The sequence below is a fragment of the Thermobia domestica genome, chromosome 8 (genome assembly GCF_964235325.1).
Source record: "Thermobia domestica chromosome 8, izTheDome1.hap1.1, whole genome shotgun sequence".
NCBI classification, from domain to species: Eukaryota; Metazoa; Arthropoda; class Insecta; order Zygentoma; family Lepismatidae; genus Thermobia; species Thermobia domestica.
Genome location: NC_137461.1, coordinates 17,159,183 through 17,186,375, shown reverse-complemented (window position 1 = coordinate 17,186,375; position 27,193 = coordinate 17,159,183). Strand labels below are relative to the sequence as shown.

The following is a 27,193-nucleotide window of genomic DNA, read 5'->3' as shown; positions in this document are numbered from 1 at the left end:
GCTTCAACTCTGATCAAAAAGCTCAACTGGCTGTCCGAAAAGAATCATACACGATACAGCCATCATCACAAGATAAAATATGATCAAAAGCATTCTTCACCAGTGCTGCTGTGGTGCGATAAGGCAGTGAGTCACAACTAGAGGAAAAGAAACGAACTTGAGAGCCTTGACTGGACTAACCATTCATTCTACTTTATTTTACTTCACAACAACGAATTTCCAGTTGAATTTATGAACAAAACGCCTCCTAGATTATGACGTGATTCCTTAACACTTTGACCCACTTCTGCTCAAAAACTCAAAACGCGCTTTTTTGTGTTAGGGTATATAAAGGAGTAACTATTCCCAAAATTTCAGATTTTTTATCCAGACCCACTGGAGATATTGAACAGTGAAACATGCCGAACTGGTATAATTCCCCAATTTTACGATTTTTTTTCAGGCCTCTGGAAGCAGCTACAAGTCTGCAAATTTTTGTGTATTAACTTATGATCCCGGACTACATGCGCACATAAATTCAGGACCTCTACGTCAGTTGTTTCCTCTTCCCAAACATGTCTTCAATGTCCAAAAACGTTGCTACTGTAGACCCTGATTTCACCCCTTTCAAGTAGTTTTAGGCAAAAATGTTAAGAGATCAAAGTTTTAGCTCTGTACGCGTTGGAGACGTCCAGCAATTTTAAACTTGGCAAATACATGCTGAGATATTCAAAACAACGTAAACGCCTGAAATCAAGAAAACGCAAAATGGCGGCAGCCGCTATGTCGCCACAAGATATTTTAAAATCCAATGATCGTGGTTTTGAAGTACCGTGATATAGGATAGACATTCATGAAAAATTAGATTTTTTGAAGAAGTCGAGCGGCACGTGCTCGATCACTTAGAATGAATTGACTCCTTATCTTTCTTGTTTTGTATTTTGATTTATTTTGGAAAATAGATAGTTTTCGACCTATTCTTGGTGAATTTAGTGTCATTTCTTTTTGCTGATCTGCTATTGTCTAATAATGATAATGGATCGAATACGACCCGGGGGGGGCAAATATATAAGCTTTAACAATAACAAAATACGTAAGTGGGTCGCTTTCGACGGGGGACTTAAATCGGTTAAAATTATATCCTTTTGAAATCAGGGACTATTTTTGTGCTCATCCTGTAAAATTCATGTGTACTTCAACCAGCTTCGTATACTTTTCTACTATTAACAATAAATAGATGAAATGATTGTAGGTACTTTTCCGTTAAACCTTATAGTACTTAAATTTCAGATATCGTCTATTGTAAAGAAAGTGTCCTAACATAGTGTTTTGTGGAACTCCATATTTCACTAAAAGTTTTTTTTCTATTTCTCTTTTAGAATGCTGTTTGGTTTCATGGTTGTGACCATGTTCCTTTCAATGTGGCTCTCTAACACAGCTACAACGGCGTTAATGTTACCTATCGCAAAATCAGTCATTGAATTTTTAGACGATGTAAGTGCAATGAGTAATTTAAAAACTAATACTATGATGAGGTTTACAATAAGAAACCGAAATATGACACCATATACGCTGCGGCATCTGAAAGGAATATACACTGACTATAGTTTCTTTTTTTCTTTTATCATTTTCAGGAGAATATTGCCGAAAACTATTCTCACACTATACGACTCACAAGTAAAGGTTATCTCCCAAGAATCGGGGATACGAAAACTGCGCATATATTTAGATAGAGGAGGGCCACGAAGGAATACTGGTGAAATATGCCAGGCCGACAGCAAAGGATAAATCCAATATGGCCGCCCGAAGGTCATGCCAATCGACTTTTGCAAGCAAACTCGCATCCACTTCCCATGGGCAGATTGACTTAATGTTTTGCAGATTGATATATGTATGAACACTACACGTATTGGTTTGAAATTTCGTGGACGTTGACGTATTGAACCCAATATGGCCGATCAAAATGTCAATGTGTCAACGACTCGTGTCTGGAAAACGAATTTTATTATGGAAGTACACGTATCACTACAAGTGTACGAAAAGCATTAAATGGTTCAAAATATCCACTCTATTTGACCTAACACTTATTTTTATACACTCTACAAGTTATACCGCCAAATTGTGGTAAAATATATGGCACTCTGACGCCACAATTTCACCAAAACATATGCCGTAATTTCATCGGCATAATTGCATGACTTTCAACAGAAACATTCCATGAATGATAAATGGACCAATACATATTTAGTTTGCTGTAACAATGTATAGAATAATTAACAATTATGAATAACGAAAAACATGTTTTTGATTTGCGCCGGGTTCGAACATAGGACCCTTGAATCGTAATCCACGATATTACATGTGTAGCCACGGTGCCGGTATGACAAGGGCGATTTTTGTTATATATGATATGGTTTGCAAACTTTAAGACGCGTATTCTAGGACGTTTGTAGCTAGTGCGTTCTAGACCTTCCTATATCAACAGTATATGTTTGCGTGTAACACTTCCAACAGATAACACAGGCACTTGGCAACATTTTTAACTTATTGGCATTTCACCTGCAAAATCTGTTCCAGTGAATTTGTAACGTCCACGAAATTTCAAACCAATAGATGTGTAGTGTTCATACATATATCAATCTGCAAAACATTAAGTTAATCTGCCCATGGAAAGTGGATGAGAGTTTGCTTGCAAAAGTCGATTGGCATGACCTTCGGGCGGCCATATTGGATTTATCCTTTCCTGTCAGCCTGGCATATTTTACCAGTATTCCTTCGTGGCCCTCCTCTATCTAAATATATGCGCAGTTTCCGGATCCCCGATTCTTGGGTGAGAACCTTTACTTGTCAGTTTCTGTATTCTTTCTCAGAAGTCAATTTCTGTTTGATAAGAAGCCTTCTACTTTCGATAAAGTGATGTAGGAGGCCGTAGGAGAAACAATGTTTATGAATAGCTTTGTCTAAGCAAAACTGAGTCTCTTTGGAAAACTCCACAATTGTACAGTAATTATGTGAGATACAGCAAAAATATTCCCATATTGAACATGGGGCTAACTACGCAAGAAACTTTATCACTATGCTGTCCTAATCCCGACATTAAGATAATGAGGATTCTTTCATGGCTAATTGTTTAAGATGTCTGAGTTTTGTGCGAGATACTTTTGTTCGGTTCTCACTTGTCAGTGAGAGTTGGCGTGTTCTCACTTTAAGATTAAATCTGTTTGATGTAACCTTCATAGTGAAATGATAGGATAAACTCCAACAAAGTAAATAATTTGCAAAAACAGTTTGCTTTGCTCTTAAAATTATTTTGATCCAGAATGTTGGTATTCCTTAAAGCTGTCGTAGTGTATTAGCGAGGTAATATTGCACTAGTTAACATTCAATAGTAGTATCCTGCAACTGACTAAAGTACACCATATTCTTTTCTGTCAATAAAAATACTGTTGTCGTAAGAATGGTATAAATTATGCAAAAAGAAAAACAATAGTTTATTATTAATACATCGAAACATGTGTCTGTAGGACTTAGCAACCATGGCTTCCACTGAAAAGTGGCTAAACGAGTGTATTTTGGAGCAAAATCATTTATAGGTCGTAACCAGTGGCGGCGATTGGACGTTAAAAGTGGGGGGGGGGCAAGACATGATTTGAATATTAGTTTCTCTGGTTGTTTCTAACATTTTGTTTGACGAAAGGTTGTATAACCAATAGGATAGTATCTTTTTCGGTTAAAATACCGTATATCATATTTCATATTCTACTAAGTAAATTGACAAGAGTAACGTAAGTGGGTACTAGCCTTTTGTACTCTTAAACAACGAAGATGTAAGAAAGATTTGATTCCTTGCTCGTGAACATCTTAACATTCTGTCTGGAAAATTGTGTAATCAGATTATTTAATAACATATTTGTAAAACAAATAAATAGAAAGGATAATATTAATCAGAAATGAATAATAAGGTTTGTTTTCAAAAGTTATATTAAGACTGGGGATTAATGAACAACTCATATTTTTAATTCCATATATGCTATTAAACGTATGTTATTACTCTCAGAAAATGAAACACAGTAAATACTACAAGCATATGCTACGACTTTAAAGCAATATTTGCTTTCGCAGCTTCCCGAAACATGTTCGTTCCCATTGGGTGCAGTTTTCACTTTTTTGAAACACGTCAAAAAACAACAATACATAGAATCACTCGACACTCCAGTTATACAAAATAATTTCAAAACCTAGGGTTATGTTGAGTTTACTAAATTTAATTGTATATATACTCGCACACACTGGCGTCTCTGGCATGTAAAATTTGGTGGTGGTGGGGACATCAAAGAAAGTTATTTAAATGGTACTACCTAGCCCAACTTGTTTATTATCTTCGATTCCATTTGTTACCTTTCTGCTTACCTTCACGGACCCCCTAAAGTATATCAAGAACTCTGTTATAATCGTTTCACAGCCTGAATATTATGTTCCAAATAAATATAATTATTTTTATATATATATATGATATTCTGTCGTTAGTAAATAAATTAAATTAGAATAAAATATTGAATATTTTGTTCTTCAAAATATTGGGGGGACGCGTCCCCCCGCCAGAGACGCCCGTGCTCGCACACCCCTAAACACACCACTTCAACGTATATTACACTGCAAAACAATGAAAAAAATAGAAGTTGTTTCTTATTATTCTCTTTTTAATCAATATTCTTTATTACTGGATAGAAGAAAAGATATTTTAGGAACTGACAATTTTTGTACAATTAAAGAATAACTTGTGAAATACTTTTTTTAAATGTTCTCTCAATTAGTTTCAAAGCGGCTGACTTACATATCAATCCCTTGTAAGAAGAAGTGAAAGTATGCTGGAATTATTGTGCTCCAATAGGTTAATTTTTGGGTTATTTTCCGCAATTAAAATGCAATTCCTGTAGCTTTCTTAACTCCACGGGAAGACAACCAGTATGTACTCATGCAACGGCAAATATTATATGGTACCATTTTTTCTATGAAACAGTAATACATACAAAAACTTCACATTTCCAAATGAAACTATATACATTAGCGGCTTACTTAAAAAAAAGGGGGGCGCAACTGCCCCCTTTGCCCCCCCTAATCGCCGCCCATGGTCGTAACGTTATCATCGAAACAAAATTTAACAAATCACGGCGAATGGAGTATTCATTCACCATTTCTGGCCAAATGTATCGTCAATGTGTTTTGCGGTTTGCTGTGCAAAATGTTTAGAAATATTAAAGAAAAGTCACTTTCAATTAACTGTCTTCCATTGTGCATTTTCATAACAACCCTATTCAACAACGTGGTATTTCCTGACTTGTTGCAAACCCGAGCCCTTTGCTGGAGGTCTGCACTGTTTTTGACATGACACATAACTCTAGTCCCCCCTGTGTTTTGTTGCTGAGGTGAGTTCCCCAGCAGATCGGATTAATTAATATTCAAGTGATGGTATCTTGATAAAGAAATGTCACACCGGGAGTTAAACAAATGAATGGTCAAGCTCTAATAGTAAATATCATTAATTAACTATACAATTCTGCAGTAATGGTATAGAGCTAAGATTTCGTCTTCCTCCGAATCAGTCTGTGCCAGAAACGAGACTCAGACCCGGGTAACCCAGACGAAATTCGTGACCCAAGTGATTCGTGTCTTCAGGTCTATCTGGGCCAGATCGGATCTGATAATTGAGACTCAGACCCAAGTAACCTGGACGAAAGTCGCGACCCAAGTAAGTCATGCCTTTGAGTCTGTCTAGACCAGATTGAGCCTAATAACCGGGACTCAGACCCGGGTAACCCGGACGAAAGTTGAGACTCAAGTGATTCATGCCTTCGGGTTTGTCTGTCGTCCAGATCGAGTCTGATGAGCGAGACTCAGACACGGGTAACACGGACGAAAGTCGTGACCCAATCGATTCGTATCTCCGGGTCTATATGAGCCAGATGGGGTATGATAACCGAGCCTCAGATCTGGGTATCCCGGACGAAAGTCAAGTGATTCGTGCCTCTGGGTCTGTCTTGGCCAGGTCGGGTCTGATAAGAGAGACAAAGACCCGGGAAATCCGGACAAAAGTCGTGACTCAAGTTATTTATGCCACAACTCATTAATCATATTTTTTTTTATCTAAGGGTTATCTACCGAAAAACATAGAAACGTAGAAGGACGTACAAAAATATTCATCACTACCTAGATATACTTGGGATAAATTCAAATAAAAGTTTTAGAACAACATTGTAGTTTAACCAATTTCCTGTAGCTTGGTTCGATATCCTTGAGCGACAGGACAGTAAAACAAAGTAGCTAAACAATGTTATCGTTGGAACAATCGAAGATGCTGAAGTAGCATTTCCCTCCATGGTAACCGGACCTGGTACCTCTGCACTTCCACCTACGGGACGGGGATAAATGCTGATATTTATCGGTAAGGGGGAACTATACCGGATGCGTTACGAGAAAACATCGAAATCTCATGTGAGCTGTCATACTCGACACAAAACAGAATTTAGCGAACAGAGTCTAGTTCTCAGGTATCGGCAATGTTTACATGGTGGTCATGCTTATTTTGAGCACTACATTGATTCAAAAATTCCAGGGCACCTATCACGTAAATGTACTTGTTACAGTGTTATTCTAATAACTAGCCTCAGACTTCCAGACTAGCTCAGCCCCAAACTTCCCCGTTTGCTCAGCCTACAGTCTCACATCTCTTCAACCCACAATTACACCGAATTTCAACTTTCTTTTAGTATTTCAACTACCTGGAAGATAAGATCTTGTATCTTAAGAAACGCCTATTTAAATAACATGCAGATTTTTTTATTTCATTTTTAGATCCCTTAAAAACCAAAAAATATTCACTTTTGAAATGTTTCCTGCGGGTTACTGCGGAAAGAATACAATCATGCCACATTTTATCATTGTAGCCCTACAGAAAGTACCTAAACATTTTGGGGTGTAAATTTCCCATATAAATAACATGGGAAAAAATTTTTCAGTTCCCCATAAAACCACTCTAAAGTTGGAATTTTTTATTTTTTGTGACTGTTAAATTATGCTATAGAAAACGTACAAGTATACCGAATTTTAAGTTTTTATTTTAATTTGAAGTACCTGAAGATTATAGGTCCAAAAAAGGCCCATTTAAATAACGTGGGGAATTTCTTCATCTCCTCTTTAGAACAGTAGTTCTCGAAGTGGAGTCAATACAACCCTGGGGGTCCATGGGACCTAGCCAAGGGGTCCGCGACGCCTAAAAATTGAAATGTGTTGTAATAAAATAGATGTCACACTTGTTAGGTAAGAAGTATTTTTTTTCAGTTACTAAAAATAAAGCAATTAGAAATTATACCTACGTTTGTAAATTTAAATGTTTTCCTACTTTACTAAGTTTCTGCTCTGAGGCTGGTTAACCGTTATATAGAACTACTTCAAGTGAGAGAAATTTCTTCTTTGTTAGGGCACTTTTCAAAATCAGTTATACATTAACTGCACGACGCACAGTGGGGCGAAAACGCAAAAAGCTGGCCAAAAGTAAAAAAAAACTAAAGTTTGTAATATAGGAATTTTTAAATGTAGTTGGCTAGAGTGATGTTAGAAGGGCCCAAATCCATAAATAGAATAGGGTTTTTACTTTATTCCGACTACCTGAGCCACTCTTAAGTAGACCCTTCAGCAGGTCCAATGCGTACAGAATAATAGAAGAATTGTGACGCGTCCGTTTAAACGGTTGTAACTTTCGAACGCGTTCATAGTTTTTAAATCTGTAAAGTTTTCCTATATCGTACTGGTAAGTAGAATAAGTGTATGAAGTGAAAAATTAATAATAATGATGTAATAATTTATAATTTGAATCGTAAGTCAGGCAAAATTTTCACATTGTTTATATATTGTATTAACTTAAAGCGTTGAAAACATTATGTGCACCCTCGTGCACCACGTTCATATTTTGTAGAATGGTAGTCTGAGTATTAATTAATGCTGTCGACTAAAAAGTAGCTGCCAAAACGTGCCAATTACGAAGCGTGTTGATGTTAATTATTGTTCATTTAATGTTACAGTGACAAGCCGTTGCAGTTATCATAACCGAATCAAATACCAATAATTTGTGTCATTTAAGTAATAATACATTTCTAATAAATAAGAACGTAAGTAACAAGTAATTGTTCATCAAAATATGTGAAAAAAGTGAATGTTGTTAAAGATACATTGTGAAAATTACGAAGTATGTTGACATTCTTTTTATTCCGCCCTTTTGGATCCGTCATTTTGTTTTGTTTCAACTTTAGTTGCAGAATCGTAATCAGCAACCTTAATAACCCCTTTATCGCCACGTTTGAGAACATTTCTACGACTTTTTCGACTTTTCCAAATTTTATTCCGCCATTTTGTTTTTTTCAACTTTAGTTGAAGAATCGTAATTAGCAACCTCAATAACCCCTTAATACTAAATTTCATTTAATTTGAATATAGTTATCATATTTTGGCCAGCTTTTTGGGTTTTCGCCCCACTGTGCAACGCCTCGGAATTTCATGGATTTCATCTTTAAATGGCGGAAAGCTTCCACCACTACCACCAATTCCAGATTTTTCTTTTTTAAAAAAGGAGTAAATGTTAGTCATTTCTATGCTTATAAACATCAAGCCTCCCCCAATTCTGGTATTTCTTTTTAAAAAAACTACGAGAAACCCCTCCCAAGATATGTTCCCAGATCTGCCACTGCGAGTAACTCTTGACTCAAATTGATTTGCGTGTGCGCTGTCAGTGCGAAGAGTTGTCTAAAAAGGTAATGCAACGTTTGATGCCTTTCTTTGACCTTTTCTGCTCTTTGCACTATTAAAACTTTAAAGCGAAATCGTCTTAATGTGGAATCGGACCCACTGGCGGATCCACGGGGAGGGCGGAGGGGGCGACCGCCCCCTCCAAAGGTTTTTAAAAATTTACTTCCAGCATTTACCATTGGGAAGGTCTTTTCCCGACCTATCCAAACTGTGGGACAGGACTACCACAGTCAAATGAAAATGTGTGGTACTTAACAGTACTTAATACAGGAATATTTGAAGTGTGACTACTTCTGTCCCTAGTTCCTTGAGGCGGTCAGCATAAGCCCCAAAGGAGCGAGAATATGATTCACAGGTTGGACGAACAGCTGTAGGAAGAAGGGTAAAACTTTGCACTAAAAAGGTATATTTTAACATTGTGTCCTAGAAAAAGGATATGGAAATGGAATTCGGGTCCCGAAACTTCAAGTACCTTCACCTTGAATAAAGAGAAACATAGAATCTTCAGCGCTCCTTACCGAAAGCTCTCTGAATCTGAGACTTTTCTTTTGGTTGATTGATTGATATGTATTTATGTAGTTTATCAAAAGCCATGCTTTACATAACTAGAGTTTAAAGTTGGATCTGAACCACTGCAGTGCGTTCGATGCTCACTCACCCGGAATCAAACCACAGACATGCCATTCCGTTGGGGGACGAGCAGGGCGACGGTCCCTGGTGCCGAAGTAAGGGGGCGCAAAATTCGGCTAGAAAAAGAAAAGAAGGAAAAAAGAAAGGAAAACTTACTTCGAATATTTTAGATCAACATCAGTATTTTTCTATCTAAAATATTTAATTTCACCGAGGTCAGATTTATACTTGTGCACATATATAAAATAGAAGGAAGAGAAGTAATAAAAGTGTGCTCGAAAACAAGGAAAAGCAGGGTTTATTTTTGAAAATTTTCTTGTGCCTCGCGCCAACCATGGTGGCGCTTCGCGGCTAGTCTATCGACCTCACTTATATGTACGGGGGCGCCGTCGTATACTCTCGCCCCAAGCGCTGATTTTCCACGGCACGGCACTGACCACATAACCTCATACATCAAAGATCAAAGGTACTTTCGCTACCTACTAGATCAACAAAGAGAGCCGTGATTTTTGGGGTTCAACGCGGAAATATTAGGAAGAGACCAGGGATTCATTGTGACTTTAAATTTCATTTCATCTTTTCTTGGGAAATGACACAAGCTGTTATTGTAATTCATATATAAAAGACGAAGTCCTAAGTGAATAACTTGTCGTCGCACAGGCCAAACCGCTTAAGCTAGAACTTGAAATTCGAACAGTAGTTAAGATTTTTGAGGTAGGGTATCATTAAGGAAGGATTTTTTGGAAATTCGAAGAAAGGAAGGGGAAATGGTGTGGAAATTATTTTATGAAGATGGCCATCTCTCCAAATCCTTCCATTAGAGACTTGAAATTTGGTATTTGGATTTCTTATTTAAAATAATTTTTCAAGCGTTTCAATGTGTTTTGATACTATAGTAAAATGGAGAAAACAAGAGATGGGAGGAAAAGGGACGCGGATTGCAATTATTATAGTAAGATATCAATATCAAAGAATCTTTGAAAGTTAGAAACATGGAATTTCGTATATGGACTTCCCACTTAAAATAATTCAACACATATTTCAGTGCTTTTGATATTTTATCTAAAACGTGTAACGTGCCTCGATGGACGCCGTTCTGGGCCGCTGGATATTAAATCCAGGACAACTATATAAAGTATTCGAGGGGTTAGAGTTGTTAGACCTATTTTCTCTATCATAAGAAATTAACTGGTGTATATTCAAATATATGGCTAAAGATTATGAATCTGAATAACTTTAACATTAAATTCAAATACATTAATAATACACTTGCGAACTGCACTAGAAATATACCGTTTTATAGGTAATTCAATATCAGGTTCTTTTGAACGGAAAATCAGTAAATTATCTTTTCTTATTTTATTTAAAAAAAAAAAACAAATAAAGGAACTATCAAAAATGTATCGAAAATACAGATTAAGTATTGAAACAATTGAAGAAAATATTAACAGTTATGAAATATCTATAAGTACATTCTCCGTTCATACAAGCCAACACGTGTTCAAGTATGTCAATTGGATACATTAACTGACAATACTTGATTAATACTATAATACATTAAATCGTGAATAACTAATAGATTTTAAATTCCTCCTTAAATTCAATAAGTATTTAGAATAATTAAATATATCTCACAATGTGATAAATTGAATAAATTACTTGTATTTAAATTGAAAAAAGTATAACACTCACCATTAGACAATTTCACTATTATGCCTTGTTAAATACCAGCCAGGAGGAGTATTTCACAATATTGCCTCTGAATTCCACCAAATAATCACACAATTAGACTCCAATTACAGATTTATATAAATTATAATATTATATAACACTTGATTAACTTCAATAGAACTTTAACACTTTTCACCAACTCGGATATTAATACACTTGAACTTTTGAAGAATTATCGTATTCCGATTAAATTTAAATATATATGTTATTGAACCAGTATAATTTCGATGTGCCCAGTTCTACATTTCGTTCCGAATGGCCGCTTAGGTAATCCGCAGCTCATTCGAAACGCAGTAGTTCTATAGTTTTCCTCTAGGGGCGCTGCATATACCGAGTGTTCGGAAGTTTAACATAACCTCTAGGATAACATGATTTCTATCTCTTTCTTTCTTTTTTTTTTTATATTCAGAATTAAGTGTGATAAAACTTATCACACGCAACAAATATCGCCCTCCCGGCATATAAAAAGTTGAGGCAACTTTTTATTTTATTTATTTAACCATATTAAGATATTCCATTTCGACCTTTAATTATGAATAGATAGTACTAGTTATTTTTAGTAGGTTAAATTTATAACTTACTTCTACACTACACTACTAACTATTAATTCTAACTAACCCATCACACTCACTATAATTCATTACATACAAAATAAAAATTTAAACGAAACTTAAGAAAAAAAATCCCCCAAAAATTCTAACACACCACTAACAATCTATCAACCACTCTAAGTTAGTTAAAATTAAATAGCTATTACTAATGTTGTCTATCTATTCATAAATTTACAATATATACTCATTAGATGTTCTTAAAATACTCATATATACCTTATATTCTAATATGAAAATCAGGAGGTAACAATATACTATAAATCTCACATATATTTAATTTACAAAAATTTTTATCCATTGTACTCATCTGATATAGCACCATTATTTTCCATCAATCATTAGAACTATTTTTCGGATAACCTTTGAAACAATATTTGGAATAATCTTTGGTACCATCTTTGGAATAATCTTTGGAAGCTTCCATATATCTGTTATTCTCGGTTTCCATTAAAATCTCCATGTAGGACATTGGACAATGACAATTCATACAAACAATTCTCAATACATAGACATAAGGACATCCAGATCTGGAATACTGATAAAAACATGCATTAGTAACACATTAAAAACCTTTTTTCTTAAATAAATAATTTTATATAACACTACATTTGTCTAAATAGCTGACTAGATGGAAATTATTTCGAATAAGATCTTATAAACTGACTAGATTTTTTTTCTTTAGGCTGACTAGATTATTACCTATTTTCCATTTAGCAATATTTACGATGCATTATTTCTAGGCTCTCTGTACTTTTTAGTTAAACTAACGTGGCTTTTACGTATATCCCTAGGATTATTAACTTTTACTACTCTAATAGTATTTCTACCTAAGAAACTCTCAATCTGATAGGGCCCAAGCCATTTTGCACATAATGATTTAGTTCCCTTTTCTTTTAATGAAGACAAAACTTGTGACTTAATTAATACTTTATCACCAATCCTATAGTCAGTTTCAACTCGTCTTTGATCATACAATTTCTTTTTACGTTTCCAGGCTTTATCTAGATTTTCTAATGCTCTATTCCATAAGTTTGGATCCTTTAGAGTTTAATTCATAGTACTTATTTTCCACTTAACATCTAGGGGATTGCAAACGTTATAATTGAAAACTAGGTCCATGGGACTACATTTCGTTTCTTCGTGGACCGCATTATTAACGGAAAATTCTATTTCCCATAGTCCTTTGTCCCACGAACTCTGTTTATTACCAAAATATATTCTTAAGGAATTTTTAATTGTAGCCACGTATCTTTCACTGGGATTAGATGCCGCGTGATATGGTGAGATACTAATATCTTTAATCCCGTTAGCATATACAAAATCTTTAAACTTCGCTGAGGTGAAGATTGAGTGATTGTCATGACATATACTGAATATAAAACCATTTCTACACATCAATTTGTACAATTTATTAATTACACTTTGTGTAGATAAGACCTTTATCGGTTCTAAGAATACTCTTTTTGAAAAGGAGTCTACTACAATTAGACAGTATCGTCCCGACTTACTCTCTACCAAAGGACCTAGCAAGTCTACAGCCCAGAGTCCATTAACAATGTTCTCATACTTTGATATTAATTTACCTGATTGTTTTCTGTTATGACTTTTATTTAATTGGCAATCTACACAAGTAGATACGTATTCTCTTATGTCTTCTAGGATACCTCTCCAAGTAAATCTAGCACAGATCTTAGCTATTGTCTTATTAATGCTAGCATGAGAACCTGGTAAAATTTGTGTATGAAAGAATTCAATAATGCTGGGAACTAACTCCTTCGGCAAACAAACCTTATAGGGATTCCTAATTGCTTTTGTCTTTTTACAAAGAATTCCTTGAATTATTTTATAACCTTCAACCTCTTTCCTAGCTCTTATATCTTTTATAATATTAGCTAACTCTGGATCTTTGAGTTGATGTTCTTTTATGGAAATATTAGCGTAAGGCATATTCCAGATGTTTATTAAACAATAGTTATTAACCTGTTCCGCATGTGATGGTTCGGTTTCCATTTCTTCAAAATTGTTTTGATCATATAATCTAGATATGAAATCGGCTGAAATATTCATATTCGAGGCTATAGATTTTACTTCAAAGTTAAAAGCAAAGAGTCTATACAATAGCGATCCATATCGCTTGACCCTCCTCATATTTCTCATAGCATATACTAAACCAGAATGATCCATCCTAAGTTCGAAAGGATTATGTAAGTAGGTACTGAAACGTTCCATTGTTTCAATTGCAGCTAACATTTCCAATAAATAAATAGGTTTGTTAAAGTCGTGTTTCTTTAAACGCCGACTGTAAAATGCAACGGGAACTAAGTTATTATTCTCATCGTACTGTTGGAGGACCCCGCCTAAACTTTTGAGAGAGCTGTCAGTATTGACTATAAATTTCTTACTTAAATCTGGAAGTTTCAACATAACATGGTTGGCAAATAAGTCTTTTACATCATCGAGAGCTTTCTGTTGTTCCGCTCCCCAGACAAATTCTGCTGAAGCCCCACGTAAACGTTCAAGTGGTTCCATGACTTCATGGAATTGCGGTACAAACTTAGCATAATATTGTAAGAAACAACACAAAGATATTAAACCCTTTTTTGTTTTTGGTGCAGGTAGTTTTCTTATGACCTCTAACCTTGAAGGATCCATATACATTTTCCCATTTTCTATAATATAACCTAAGTAAGAAATTTTATTGGAAAAGAAAGTACATTTCTTAGTTGACAAAGTTAATCCTTTTTCTTCAAGTAATCTTAACACTTTTTCCAATAATTCCTTATGTGATTCAACATCTGGACTTTTACATATGAGGTCATCCATGTACCATTGTACCCCTTCGTCCTTCAATGGATATAATAACTCAGTCAAGATTTTAGACAAAACATGGCTACCTGCAGCCAAACCAAAAGGTAAGACCTTAAATTCATACAGCCCCCTATGCGTAAGAAAGGCAGTAAGGTGTCTACTTTCTTTTGTTAAAGGAATTGTTAAATAAGCCTTCAAAATATCTAAATGGCTAAATACTTTTCCATCTGATAATTCTGCCAATATATCTTCAATCCTAGGAGTGAACTGTGAGTTCAAATACAAATGACGATTAAGATCCGAATAATTAACAATTAACCTCTTGGATCCGTCATTATTGTTCACTAGGAAACATGGAAAAGCATAGTCGCTATTGCTGGGCTGAATTAAATCTGCTTCTAACATTTCATCTAATATTTTATCCATTTCTCTTTGCGAACTCCGAGATAATGGATAAGCTTTCTTACGTATAGGAGTGTAGTCGTTAAGCTGTATTTTATACTCAAAATCTTTTATTTTTCCAACCTGCGATGCAAAGACATTAGAATATTTATTATAAATCTCATCAACGTACCCTTGTAAGTCTGGGTTTGCCTCAAGTACCTCTGGATCCACCCTCAATGGACAAACCATTTGCTCCATATGGGTATTAGAACCACTTTCAATAGAAGGATCAACTGCACTGGCAACACTGCAAAACCCATGAACTGGACTACTGAGATGCCCCTCGCTCTGTGAAACCAATGTCTGACTGGTTGACTGTCCATCAGTGTCCGACTCACGCAAGAATAGCTTGGAAGTGTTTCCGGCTGCTTCACTGCAAAATAAATCAACCGGACGAGTTTCTGTTTTCAAATTAGGGGGGAGGGTGTTTAAAGTAAAGTTTAATGGTACATAAGCACTTTCCAAAGGGAGAAACAACTTATTGTTCACTAAGTCGATGTTCGCTTTTAGAATTTTAAGTTCATTTATCCCAACTATGAACACTGGTTCTAAGTCACTCACTAAGAAAAACTTCATTCTGTAAACACGGTATCTAAACTTAATTGGAATGATCACACACTGATCTAATGTTAACTTTTGTTTATCAACCCCAACTCCTACGAATTTTTCATTAAATATCTTAATTGGGTATTTTAACTGTTTATTCCAATTAATAAACCTTTGTTTGTTTATTAGTGACGCCGTTGAACATGTGTCCAAACCACCTCTTATGTTTTGTCCCAACACAAAAGCATCCACCAATGCTGCAGTCAAAGTTCCACAGGAATTGGCATTTTCTTTTTCTATTTTATTTTTATTATCACTAACTTTAGTTTCAGAATACGCAAATCTTCTTTCCCCTATCTCTCGTTGTTGCGAATCATGACAAAATCTATTTTCATTTCTTTTAAATAGGTGATTTTTACTTTTATAGCTGTTCCCTCCATAACCGCCACTGAAACCAAAGTCTCTGCGCTGTTGGTCACGCGTATTACTATCTGTCACTTTCGCATTAACTGATATTGCTTTTGGGACCACTTCGTGTTGTTCTAATTGTACTCCCTTACGTCCATGACTTCTACCTCCCCCATGGGATCGAATCCCGGACCCCTTCATAAGAGTCAACACTTCATCATTACTTTCACTTTTTTGTTTCTCGGACCACCCCAACCTTGACCGATTACCTGCAAAGCGTCTTTCATTATTATTTAAATTAAAGGGTAATTGTTTATTGGGGGCACTAACACCACTATGAATGCTCCGGATTTGATCTTCCGACCCCGACATCTGAGTAGTTCCCTCTAACCGGTCACTAAGATCTGCAAAGCGTCCGTCCGAGTTTAAGTTCATATTCACTTTCACTAACTGCTTATTCACTAGATATTGTTTATGAGCCCTACAGTTAGCAACACGATGCTGTCCGCCACAAAAAATAGCACTCAATTTTGTTTTTCTGGGTTTTACTTGTATCGGAGTTTCTCACCAGTGCATTATACGATTCTAAGTTCCGCTGATGTTTCTCATACTCAATAATGTCTCCCATAAGATCTTCCATAGACTCTGGGTATCGGTACTTATAAATATCAAACCTAATTTGTGGCTGCATCCCATCCATTATTAAACTAATTAATTCACTAGAGTTATTCTCATTCACAGTACCATAACATATTTCATATGCATCGCATATATTGTTTACTAAATCTAGTAAATTTTCTCTAGGCTTCTGTATTACTCTTACATACCGATTTAAGAGTTCTCGCTTTCCTAAAGGTGTAACTAATTTTATAAACAAATAATTAGAAATAAACCTCCAGTCATGTGACATTTCATACAAAGTAAGCAACTCTTGATTCAACCTCCCTTGCGCTTTACTTAACGCAGCAACTAAAACTGACTCTACTGGAAAAATTTTTTTGTTTCATAATTTTATGTACTGCTAATAGAAATTGAAATAAATTAAGATCATTTGTTCCATCGGTACTAGGTATTGATTGAATTTTCTCATTAAATAAGTTACCTGTAATATTACTATTTAATTTATCTGCCCTAATATGGAAAGGCATAAAACTATTTATTAAGAGATTTCTTCCAGTATTTAAATTTGTAGCTTCATATGAATTACCAACTACAAAAGGATTCTTACTTTCATTTTCTTCGTATTCATTGCTCTCATCGGTAACCACAAGGTCAATAAACGAGTTGGTAACAAGACTTCCACCACTCTCACTTTCTACAGACAAAAGCTGTTGTGAGCTATCACGCGACATACCAATTGCAGCTAGCTTGCTTGTTTTGTCACTAGCGTTTGAACATAAATCACGTGTTTCACTGTTTTCATCAACAGACAACGAATGCCTTGACCTTGACTCACTTTCAGTTTCTAAATACGAAAGATCCCATCGCCGCCTAGCATTAGGAGGAATGACTACCCCTGCATTTCCATTTTCAAATCCATTTAGCACCAACTCCGGCTGATTTCTTTCACCCATATTTTCCGAAAAAATAACAAAGCTAAAAAAAATTATTATTCTTAAACCAAAGTAATGTCTGTATGAACTACCTTTCTTTAGGATAAGCGATAGACTCTTTACATTCATTGACCTTAAATTTTAGATTTGCTATTTCCTTAATAAATATATACAGGGTGTTCACAAAAGTTTTACAAAAATGACAACCTATTAATATTCTTTCCACCTAATTCAGCGTAGAACATACTAACCCCTCTATTTTAACTCCTAATTTTCTTCCTATAGAAGAATTAGCATTCGGAACGAAATGTTTGTAACGTGCCTCGATGGACGCCGTTCTGGGCCGCTGGATATTAAATCCAGGACAACTATATAAAGTATTCGAGGGGTTAGAGTTGTTAGACCTATTTTCTCTATCATAAGAAATTAACTGGTGTATATTCAAATATATGGCTAAAGATTATGAATCTGAATAACTTTAACATTAAATTCAAATACATTAATAATACACTTGCGAACTGCACTAGAAATATACCGTTTTATAGGTAATTCAATATCAGGTTCTTTTGAACGGAAAATCAGTAAATTATCTTTTCTTATTTTATTTAAAAAAAAAACAAATAAATGAACTATCAAAAATGTATCGAAAATACAGATTAAGTATTGAAACAATTGAAGAAAATATTAACAGTTATGAAATATCTATAAGTACATTCTCCGTTCATACAAGCCAACACGTGTTCAAGTATGTCAATTGGATACATTAACTGACAATACTTGATTAATACTATAATACATTAAATCGTGAATAACTAATAGATTTTAAATTCCTCCTTAAATTCAATAAGTATTTAGAATAATTAAATATATCTCACAATGTGATAAATTGAATAAATTACTTGTATTTAAATTGAAAAAAGTATAACACTCACCATTAGACAATTTCACTATTATGCCTTGTTAAATACCAGCCAGGAGGAGTATTTCACAATATTGCCTCTGAATTCCACCAAATAATCACACAATTAGACTCCAATTACAGATTTATATAAATTATAATATTATATAACACTTGATTAACTTCAATAGAACTTTAACACTTTTCACCAACTCGGATATTAATACACTTGAACTTTTGAAGAATTATCGTATTCCGATTAAATTTAAATATATATGTTATTGAACCAGTATAATTTCGATGTGCCCAGTTCTACATTTCGTTCCGAATGGCCGCTTAGGTAATCCGCAGCTCATTCGAAACGCAGTAGTTCTATAGTTTTCCTCTAGAGGCGCTGCATATACCGAGTGTTCGGAAGTTTAACATAACCTCTAGGATAACATGATTTCTATCTCTTTCTTTCTTTTTTTTTTATATTCAGAATTAAGTGTGATAAAACTTATCACACGCAACAAAGGGAAGAAAAGGGATGGGAAATATTATTATAAGATGTCCACGTCTCAGGATCCCTTATGGTTAGAAATATGAAAGTTGGTAATTTGATTTTGTATTTAAAATAGTTCAAAATGTATTTGAGTGGGTTTGTTTGCCACTTAATTTAGAAGGGAAGGAAAAGAGGTGGAGGTGGGTCACTAAAATGTCTTACGAGGTGTTTGAATTTCGTGATTGAGTTTTAGCTCAATTCAATTGTATATGAAAAACACAGAAGGAAGAACGCAAAATATTGTGCCACAGTATCACGTAGGGGAACAGGTAAGACCGTTCCCATATTTTTTTAAAAGCGATATTCAAAATATTTATAAAGTTGCAAAACAGTGCTGTGGAAGGTTCTGGAGAGCAGAGTTTTTTTGAACATTGGGAGCAGGCATATTTGAGGCTTATTCTGGGGGGACATAAATTTCATCTCACTTTCCTTTGTGGCAATCGGACACAAATCATCACATTTCTCCCCAAAAGATACATTTCAAATCGGATTATTGGGGGAGCAGTACCCCTAGTTTCAATATTGGAGGGGCGTCCTCCTCATCCCCCCCGGATTTGCGCCAGTGAGAATTTGCTATATTGTGCGAGGCTGTATGCCGAGCAAATTGGAGGTCTCAGGGCAAAGCCCCACCCTGCGCGAAGGATAGGATAATATAATTGTATTGTTGTTGCAGGCATAGCTATAATTATACTATGTTTCGTGGACCCCACAAATATAGAGATAGATGAATTTTGTAACATTATTTATGCATGTATACTTTTGTTATCTACTTTTGCGTAGACCGAGCCTTCCTTTTTTTCCAACTGTTGTCCCGCAATTGTTATTCAAAATATAAATTGTACACTCTTTCGTTAAAATGAAGTCAATACAGTATTTTCTTTTATGCAAGTGCTGTGCAAGACAGTGCATCTGATATATTGCAGTGACTATGTGTGAAGTGAATCATGTCACCACCTCGCTTCCAAAACGGAAATGCGTATTTAATTTAAATTTACAGAAAGCATGTACTTTCATATAAAAATAATACAAGTTCGGGTCCCAATATGGCATCTGGGAATCAGGTTTACACCCCCCTCCAGCCCCGGATTCATATGCGTCCCTTTCTTGCAAATTAGAATTCTGGTCACCTTGAGGCTACGGTCATCTTCCAGGAAGCGAACCGCCCCTCCCAAACGATCCTTCTGGATCCGCTAGTGATCGGACCTAAGATTGATGGTGACAAAAATGACTCCAGATTTCAATGCAATTATAGAAAAGCACAGAGAATTTCATTCCTCACATTAGAGACCCCACATTTGAGAATGTTTATCAAGTAAATTTCCTTAAAAAAAAAAAAAAAAAAAAAAAAAAAAAAAGATTTTCAGTCTTGACAGTTACTGTATTTTCAGTTGAAATTTCGTTCACTAGGAAACAATCATGTATCTCTAGAGTAAATTACTTATTGCATTATTTTTCTTGATCTTTTTCTTGTCAGTAATAATTCTAATTAATATATTTTTAATACCATGTGAAATTTCAGATAGCATTGCAAGGTGGTCCGCAGCTCACTATCTGAATGAAAAGGGCTTTCGTGTTACCTGAAAGTTTGAGAACCACTGCTTTAGAAGATACTCTGAAAATTAAAAATATTCACTTTTGGTAATTTTTCTGTGGGTTTGTCCCGAAAACTTACAATCATACCAAATTTCAACTTTCCACGGCAACAGAAAGTAGCCCTTATTTTATGTCAGTTAGTGAGTTCGTGTAGTTTTATATATAGTTAGGATCTTAGGCTCTTATGCAGAGTCGTTCTGACGCGTGATTAGTACCATACATAAGAGTAAGACTAACATATGTTTTTCTGCAGTAGTCATGCATTTAGTATGACGCTAATCATACATCAAAACGACTCTGTATAAGAACCTTAATGTTTAAAAGTGTGTAGAGGTGTACATTTTGAGTCATCGTGCATTTGAAGTAAACGCGACTGAAGGCACATATAATGATTACATTACAGGCTGAGAAGCTAACAGAAGAATCCATGCGCACAAAGAGGATTGAAAAAGCAATCGAGGAAGGATTGTCGCGAGAAGAAGCTGAAGAAGAGGAAATCAAACTCGAAAATAAACAGAAATCAAAAAAGTAAGCATAAGCAATCCGTCTTAAATAAGGTGCTTTTAAATCTATTGGAAGGTAAGAAGCATCCGTACAATAACTATACTTAATTGCTCTTTTTGTCTGTGCGCTATCACCATATATTTTAATTATGCTCGACCTTAGCCATTGGAGCCAAATACACGGTTCTGATTGGTTAAAGTTATCAGTTTCTCACCACATAGAAAGAAATATAGCACAAATCAGTCCTTGTGGCCGAGGATGCTAGCGCGCGGGTTAGTAATGAGAATAGCTTTCGGCGTAGGTTCAAATCCGACCCAAAGAACATTTCTTTTATTTTTAAAATTTTAATAACACTTTTATCGCTAAAATAAGATAAAAAATATACTTATTTGCCTTTATACGTAATATATAATGCATAGAAAGTGATTTACTTACGTTATGAAACAGCTGAGCGAGCGTAGGGGGTTAGAAGTCCTGCAGGACTCGTTTTGTTCCACTTTGACACCCATAATAGTACCACGTGACATTGTCACATCCGGGTGGTTCAACATCAAGGTAAATCTACCCTCACCCGCTTCCATGTTTCCAACTTAAAACAGTTGACTAGGGTAGCGCGTGAAGAAATATGCGCGCTGTCATTGTTATTTTAATAAGTTTGACTTACAGTAATGGATATTGATTTGTTGATTTCCAGTAAAATTTCCGCATATTTATGAAATAGTAAAGGTATAATTATTACATATGATTTGATTGCTTAAAAACATTCATTATTCATTTTTAATGACACTGAGATCAGGGGTGCCCACAAGGGGGGGCTATGACGCAAACTGCGTCATTAAAATATTTGGGGGGGTTAAAAATCTATATAAATATGTTTGATGGGGGGGGTAAAATTAATCGAAAAGAAGATTTTTTTCATGGAAGAACACCTACGGATAGACAATTGGGGGGGTGCGTCATGGACATAGGGGGGGGTGGGCACCACTGCTGAGATACATATGAGTTGGTACCGATAAGAAGCCAAAGCAATTTCTTCTGCAACATTGAAATTGATCCCCTCTTTTCTTAGTGGTTTGACAACGACCTGCTCGGGAAGAGTAAGGCTAGTTTTAGACGAAAGCATTTATCGTAGCAGATGTGCTGCCAAAAATCTCGTATAATATTCTATGGCATCAAAAGTATATTGTGCTTTTACACGGTAGCATTTTGATAAGCATTTTATCGTGACGTAGCGAACAAATCACTGGAGAAGAGCGCAATTATGTCTTCAAAACTAATAAGAGATATTTCAGTCACTATTTCTTCTAAAGCCCTATTTCGCATATGCTTATTATGATACAAAGGACTTTTAACGGTGCAGTCATACTATACAGATCCATAGATTTTAAAATTTACAGAAGAAATTTCTAATATTTTAATAGAGTAGTGTATAAGTAATGGAAATATGGTGTGCACTTACATCTGAGATGCGTATATACGTGGAAATATAGAAATTAAAGTCGAACCTAAAATGCACGTAATCTTCAATAAGCTGCCATAAAATTTTGGCAAGTCTGTAATTTCCCCATTTTATATCGAGAACAGAACCCAACCAACCACTTCGGAGTTTCTAATCCGTTCCCACTACTGCTGCTGCTACTAGTACTACTATTCCAACTACTACTACTGCCCGTTCCTACTCCTACTCCTCCTACTACTCTTACTATTACTATACCTACTCCTACTGTTACTATTACTAATACTCCTACTTCTACTCTTACTACTACTTACTCCTAGTACTATTACTACTTAATTCTACTACTATTACTCTTACTACTACTACTACTACTAGTACTACTACTACTACTACTACTTACTACTACTACTACTTACTCCTCCTCCTCCTTCTACTACTACTACTACTTATATTATGGATCCGTATAGTAAAACTACACGTTGCTAGCTGTCTTGAAGATCTGTTAAAGTGAACCTGCACCGGAGAATGTAAGAGCACACCTCAAAAATGATTGCTGAAGGTACAATAAATGAAACGAGAAAGTATTTTTTTTTTTAATGAATTTCTGTGTGAATCCGTATTGTGAAACTGCACGCTTTTAACTTTGTACAAACAAGGATGTTCCTCATATTTTTAAATCAATATAATAATAGTATCCCTACTCCAACTCATTTTTCTTTACTACAATTCCATTTCCCACACAAAACAAAGAGCATGGATATTTGACACAAAATCTTTCGCTTCCTTTTAACACACCACGGCGCTGCAATCGGAGCAAAATTACTGAGGAAAATACCACGAAATAGAGCAGGTTCCATCGACAAGAAATGCCATAGGATATGCCATGGCATGGGAAATGCTATAGCATTTGCTACTTTACACGGTAGGATATCGATGATACGATTTTTGCTTCGAGAAATGCTACGATAAATGCTTCCGTCTAAAACTAGCCTAATACTCCCGGAAGTACGTTTCCTCGCACGCTACCCTATCCAGCTGTTTTAAGTTGGTCACAAAATTTATATCATGAGAGTCAAGGTGGAACAAAACGAGCCCTGTGGGACTTTAACCCGTTCCTACTACTACTAATTCTAATATTAATACTAACACGAATACTAATACTACCACTACTAGTACTATACTACTACTACTGATCTGCACAAAAGTAAGCAAATAACTTTTTTTGAGTATTATTTTAATCTTTTGTAATGAAAAAAGTCTTATGATTATTTTTTTTAAATCTTTGAGCCGGGTTTGAACCTACGGCAAAAGCGATTTCCGTCACTAGCCTGGAGCGCCAAAACGCTCTACCACGCGAACCAACAAGAGCAATGGTTTGATTTCTGCTATGTTTGCTACGTGGCAAGAAACGAATAATGCCAACCAATTAGAACCGTGTGTTTAGTTCCTACTTCCGGGAGTATTACTCTCCCGAGCTAGTCCTGTTTCTTTTAGTGATTCGATCATATTACTCCACTAAAGGATTCATTTCAAAAGAACTATCCATGACTTCTGTAACTATCCATGACTATATTACAGAATCCATTAAGCATAACGCCTTTCATACTGAAAAAACTCACAATTCACCTTATAATGTTTTGTTCCAGCATGACAGCACCATTTTGTTATGTATAGCAATGTTCTATTGGATTATTAGTATTACGTATTATTATTATTATTATTATTATTATTATTATTATTATTATTATTATTATTATTATTATTATTAACTGTCCAACAAATAAAAACTTTTTTATACCTCCGCGATTAAAATAGGTGATTCATAAGGAAACTGTTACGCTGATTTCGAAAATCACCATAAGAATGCCCTGTCACGTCAAGTTCAAAAGATATGAATATACTTATTATTTGCATTATATACAGTACAATCCGGATTATCCGACACAGTTTTCGAGATATTTCTCAGCCTCTATTTAACTGATTTACAGAAAATGGTAAGGGAAATCTTCTAGGGCTATCTAGTTATGACTTCCAAAACTTGAAACAGATCGGTTGAATAGAGGCTGAGAAACAGCCCGAAAACTTTGTCGGATAATCTAGGTCCTACTGCATTATACATACACTCATGTCCAAAATGATTGTCGCATATCTATAACTGTCTTCTTGTAAGAATATAATTTGATAATGATTTTTCAGGGTACTTTTAATACTGATACTATGTGAATAATCGGAAAATGTATATCTGTGGTAAATTTCATAAGAAAAGAATTATAAATACGAAAATTAGGATGAGTAAAACAAAATGTTGCTAAATGGACAAGAAAGTTTTATTTTTATTTTATTTTCTTATTTACTGCTCTTTTGACATGAAATTTAACATTTACATGTCTTTGCCGATTATACCCGTACTAAGAATACTGGGCGAATTCGTTATCAAATTATATTCCTTCAACAACATATTTATAGACATGTGACAATAATTTTGGACATGAGTGTACCTTAGAACACTTCGATACCAATGGTCTCGCCTATTTGGTTCATCAAACCAGTAACGTCCGTACAGAAACACATATTCTTCTCCACCATAGCAAAATAATGTGCTAAAGATTGATGTCTGTGTTGAAACTCAAATTTTTGTAGCAGGAGTAAGTAATTTTCATTACTGTAGTCTAGAACCTAGAAGTTCGAATCCTTTTTTCGACAAATTTAAGTCACATGCTAAATCATTTAAGTCTTTCTACTCTATTAAATGTATATCACTGTCAGCATGTACTGGTGTATAGTCCGGATCTTTTGACGTAGAAGCCACTGGCTCCGGTGAAACGTCAGATTCATTCCAGTCATCTTCTTCTACTGTCCATGTGACAGGGGGTAAATAAAGATACTGGTAAATCGTCACTGTGAGACACAGGTCGTATGGCCGAAGGAATATCAGGGTACTGGATGACGTGTTTACTTTTTCTAGACATGCTGGAGATCTTAGTCATGCAGAAGTAACAGTCATTAAGGTTGTTTGTTGGTAATCTCCACAGTCGTTCTTTCAGAAAAAAATGTTCCGGAGGGGCACCGTTAGTATTCCGGGGGGGCATTGCTGGTACTATTCTATTTATTATATCACAGAGGTATTATTTTGTTTTCTCCGGGGGCACTCTCAGAACTCCGGGGGAAAGGAGCAATGCCCCCGAAAAAACATGTCTGAAAGAAACCCTGACCCTCCACACCATAGGTACAGCAAACGGCAAGGCCTTTAGTTTCCCATGTAACCACAAACTGAGATTTGCTGTACAGGTACAAGTTATGCAGCACTGATGTGGATTCCATGGCTTGTCCTGGTCACCCATCGACAACAGAAGTACAAAGAATAAGCAAGTTTTATAATGTCCCAGATAGCACGAACACTTGCGGCAAATTTTTGCTTCGTTTAGTGGAGCAAACAATCTGAAAGTTTGCGAAGGAAAATTTCTTAATATTTATTTAAAGCTTTCAATATGATCTGCAAATTTTCGCTGATTTGTAAAAATAAATTCACCACTGCAATTAACTTGCATCTTTTTTGAAAATATATCGTTGAAAGTCTGCCGTCGCAAACAGTTTGCAACTCTGTAAAAAACTTGTTTCGAAAACCTTGCTGAAAGCAAATATGTGATGATATTACCGAGTGCGCGCGCATCGTACCCAGAATTCACTGCGCTACATCAACTGTGACAAAACAAGCTGGAAGTGGGAATCGAGAAAAACCAATACACCAGAAGACTCCAGAATAAACTCACTGGTCTCTTATCAGATGTTTTTATTGACCCAGGCAGCCTGACGTTATTTTGTGAATGTGTGTGAGAGTAAGTACAGGGATATGATCGTTGAGTAAGTAGATAAATTGCGATATCCTTTGTCTGTGCGTTTATCGTTCATAAGTTTCTTATCTTTGGCAAGTAGCTAAATGTGTTTAATGCTTGCCACTAAGAAAAAGACGGATCCACATTATAAAAATTTTGATGTTTCATAAAGTTAGGTTTCACTTTATAAATTTGCAGCAAATATTACCTGATACATTTGCAGCAAACATTACCTGATACATTTGCAGGAAACATGATTTTGCGATCGTGAAAACACTTTCTGCAATGTTGCTGCAAACCTTTTAATATTTTCACCAAATTTATCAGTTCATTTTCGGAAATTTTGTCAAAGAAAATTTGCACAAAATATTTGCAGCAAAGTCCTGGCAAACTTTCTTGCTGTGCAGTCGCAAACATTTCGTTTGTATTGGCAGATGTTTTCATTTTTTGAGGCAACTTTGCTGCAAACTCAGCCAGCGTCAACTTCGTTATTTGCATTGAACTTTCGGCAAATTTTCTCATTTGAAAAGGCAAGTTTTTTGCAAACTTTTTAGTTTGCCTTTGCAAATTTTTAAACATTTTAAAAAATTTTTTTGTGCTATCTGGGGTTATATATTTTCTTCCTTTGTGGTTTGGGCGTAAATCTAGCACGCACATAACAAAATTCATCCGGATGATTAGTACACGTTCGGCGTGAACCAATTCGTTTCATTTTGTAGCAATAACTCACTTGATACACAACACAACACTCGATTTCTAGAACAATATGTTTCAAACATATTTAAACAATACAGGCGCGAAGAGGTATTGTCAACAACTCTGACTTCTGATATCTCACATAGGGATCTATTTTTCT

At 35.4% G+C, this 27,193-nt stretch overlaps 1 protein-coding gene across 2 annotated transcripts in view; it reads left to right on the top strand.

Annotated features, from left to right (window-relative positions):
• Positions 1–27,193, top strand: part of LOC145692724 (Na(+)/citrate cotransporter-like) — a 122,860-nt gene that overhangs the window by 29,649 nt on the left and 66,018 nt on the right. For both annotated transcript variants that reach the window (XM_081768149.1, XM_081768148.1), the window contains exons 4-5: positions 1,359–1,473; positions 20,948–21,072. In XM_081768149.1, coding sequence (XP_081624275.1) covers positions 1,359–1,473; positions 20,948–21,072 — 240 coding nt within the window. The remainder of the gene's footprint in view (positions 1–1,358; positions 1,474–20,947; positions 21,073–27,193) is intronic.